This window comes from Argopecten irradians, chromosome 4, assembly GCF_041381155.1.
Source record: "Argopecten irradians isolate NY chromosome 4, Ai_NY, whole genome shotgun sequence".
Taxonomy (NCBI): Eukaryota; Metazoa; Mollusca; class Bivalvia; order Pectinida; family Pectinidae; genus Argopecten; species Argopecten irradians.
In genome coordinates, this window is record NC_091137.1 from 2266515 (window position 1) to 2269513 (window position 2999).

The following is a 2999-nucleotide window of genomic DNA, read 5'->3' on the forward strand; positions in this document are numbered from 1 at the left end:
TTGAGACAGATCCCTTCAGTACTTTCTGAGAAATAGCGATAACAAACTTTAACTATCAAAATCTGGCAGCCATCTTGTTGACTGATCTGTCCCAAAATGCAATATGCACAACTAGGGCCCTAGGGGAACCTTCATATGAATTTTGAGACAAATCCCTTCAGTACATTCTGAGAAATAGCGATAACAAGAATTGTTAACGGACGGACGGACGGAAGGACGGACGACGGACCACAGACAAAAAGCGATTTGAATAGCCCACCATCATCAGATGGTGGGCTAAAAATTAAAATCAACACCACCGCATCGAACGCACCCCAAATTTCCATTCGAACTCGCCCGAAATTTCCATTCTAAAATGCACCCGGAAATTGGATCCAATTTTAGTATGCACTTTTCATTTCCGGTAAAAAATGGCTGCCGATGTCAGCATTTGCTCAAAACGGAATGTTTCCTCCCAGGATTATGTATTTTCATCTGGTTTTCTTTGGATATAGTAACGATTGAGATATTTGAAAGCTGTTCTTAAAGACTGAGTAAGAATTTACATTTTCTACACGTATTTTCATTGATTTTCATGTCCTTCAAGTGAGAAAAAAATAAAATGTTATCTGCCGCATTTGTTTTCAGAGAAATAAAAAATATTCCCGCCGCCCGCACTGACTTTTTAAAAAAGCGGCCTGAGAAACTAACAATTAATTTTTTTTGGCCTAATCTTTGACATGATTTATAATAACTATTAACACTTCTGTTAGCTCTGTGTTTAGGTATCTTTTTAAGTAGGCCTATATAAATTAAATAAAACTATGATTAAATAAAGATTGCCTAAATCTTACCGTCTGGATATACTTGACAAATGACTGAATGTCCCCATCTTCAACAACTGACAGCAATTCTTCTCTCTTGTTCTTCATTTCTAAACTACAATATAAAGGTGTTGACATGAATGTAACCAACAAAGGTGGAGCACATCATAGACAGTCATTTCTGTAGGTAGAAAACAGTCTGCGACTTTCAGCACTAGTCTGCTGCCCAGGACTAGTAATTTTACAGTGCTAATGACTAGTGCTAATTGCGGTGATCACTTGCATTTTTCAACTCATTTTGAGTGCATTCTGTATGTGATTATTTCAGTCTGGATTCATCAATTAATGAAATTTTTTGTTCAGGAATGCATCCAAACTGTAATTTGGGTCAAAATTGTAAAATGATCATGACTGAAGTGCTGAAGCAAAACGGCTGTTTATTTAATTTGGACTAGTAATTAAATAGTCAGACTACCGGTAGTAAAACTTTGGTGTTTTCTAGTCCAATAATCTGTAAATACATATATGACAGGTGTTTTTATTATTTTTTTATATCTGTAGACAGGAGGGAAGAAAATGTAGCGGCCAGACCGGGATTCGAACCCTAGACCCTCTGAACACTAGCCGAGTGCTCTACCGACTATGCTACCTGGTCACTGATGATCAACCCAGTCCAATCCCACTATATTCCTCCCTTCTTTCTCGAAGTCTTTGCCTTCGAAGATATACGAGACCCTTCCAAACACCACCACCGTGGGTTATATAATTGGGCGCCAATTTTGTAACAGGAGGGGAGAAAATGTAGCAGCCAGACTGGGATTCGAACCCGCGACCCTTCCAACACTAGCCGAGTGCTCTACCGACTGAGTTACCTGGTCACCGATGATCGACCCAGTCCAATCCCGCTACATATCACTGCCTGGCATTTATATATGTACATATATATTTACATTTTCAAATCAAGAAAGAGTTCTTCTGTCTTTGACCATACATGTAAGCTAGCTGTCATTTGACGACTTGTGGTCATCTGCAGTGAATCTACCTGCTTGTAATTATACCATACAACCTGTGATATTTCAAACCTTCAAAGATCATTACTTTTATAAATCTTATTTTAGCTTATTTGTTTTCTACCTATGACTTCAATATCTATTTTTAATTCACACTATGGTAGTGTATATCCTGTAAATTTTTACACTTTGCTATATTAGCATTTATGTACATTACACTTCAGTGTCTTAACCTTTTTTGTGTAACATTTGTGTGATATACAAGTGTAATTATTAAGTTATTACCTTTAAATTAAATTTTCTTATTTCTGCTAAACTGTGATAGCTGTTTCCAACTAAATATCATGTATCTATAGCATGCTTATTATAGTTAAATTGTTGCCTGTCTATATATATTTTTACCTGTTTGTACTGTGATATTTTTACATGTTTGTCGCAAGAATAGCACTACAGTGCTAATGTTATTATGTTCCCCATGTATGCGACTCTAAATAAAACTTCTTGACTCTTGAGTGAGGCGCAGAGTTGTAATTATGTATTCTCTGGATTTGTTATCAATGGAAAGGGTTGCAACAATAATGAAATAATTGACATTATTGTACAACGGCTTTAACTCTTTTTATGCAAGTAGAAGTCATTTAGGATGAGTCAAGAGTACAGTGTCAGGGATCAATATAGCTCTGATTTAAAACCGTTTATGGGTATACGTAGTTTCTCCTCAGGACCTTTAAAACCTTTGTCAGCTTTGAGTCTGTCCCCTTAAATTGGAAGAAGGAATGAATTCCCATGGCCATCTGGCCTAAAATTCCCCTGAAGATTTGAAAATTCCCCTCTTTGAGCTAAAAAATGACTATTTTTGTAACACTATATCCCCTGTGACTTATTTTTGTTATAGGCCTACAACAATTCAAAACTAAAACTGTGGCCGGGTCAGGTAAAACTACAGTACAGTTCTGACATAAAGATCAACAAATATGATTTTTTTTTTTAAATAGGCTATCAAATATCATTTCGCACTTGAGTAATGACATTTTTACTATATGTTTGCTACTTACCTAGGTAGAGGGGATAAATATTGTAAAAAAACAGACAATACAGTGATATAACCGCTACGAATTTAGACAAAAATTCACTTCTTCAAATTGGGCGCCATTTTCTTAAATCCCGAGATCTCGCGAGACTTTGT

The 2999-nt window shown here is 36.2% G+C and overlaps 2 protein-coding genes across 2 annotated transcripts in view; one reads left to right on the plus strand and one right to left on the minus strand.

The window, feature by feature from the left end:
• Window positions 1-2995, minus strand: part of LOC138322031 (condensin-2 complex subunit G2-like) — a 69771-nt gene extending 66776 nt beyond the window's left edge. Inside the window, exons 1-2 of the mRNA XM_069266087.1 lie at window positions 2869-2995; window positions 834-918 (exon numbers count right to left, since the gene is read on the minus strand). Coding sequence (XP_069122188.1) covers window positions 834-911 — 78 coding nt within the window. The 5' untranslated portion in view covers window positions 912-918; window positions 2869-2995. The remainder of the gene's footprint in view (window positions 1-833; window positions 919-2868) is intronic.
• The window catches only part of LOC138320353 (dual 3',5'-cyclic-AMP and -GMP phosphodiesterase 11A-like), a 495361-nt gene that overhangs the window by 398272 nt on the left and 94090 nt on the right, over window positions 1-2999 (plus strand). The gene's annotated exons all lie outside the window — the stretch shown is intronic.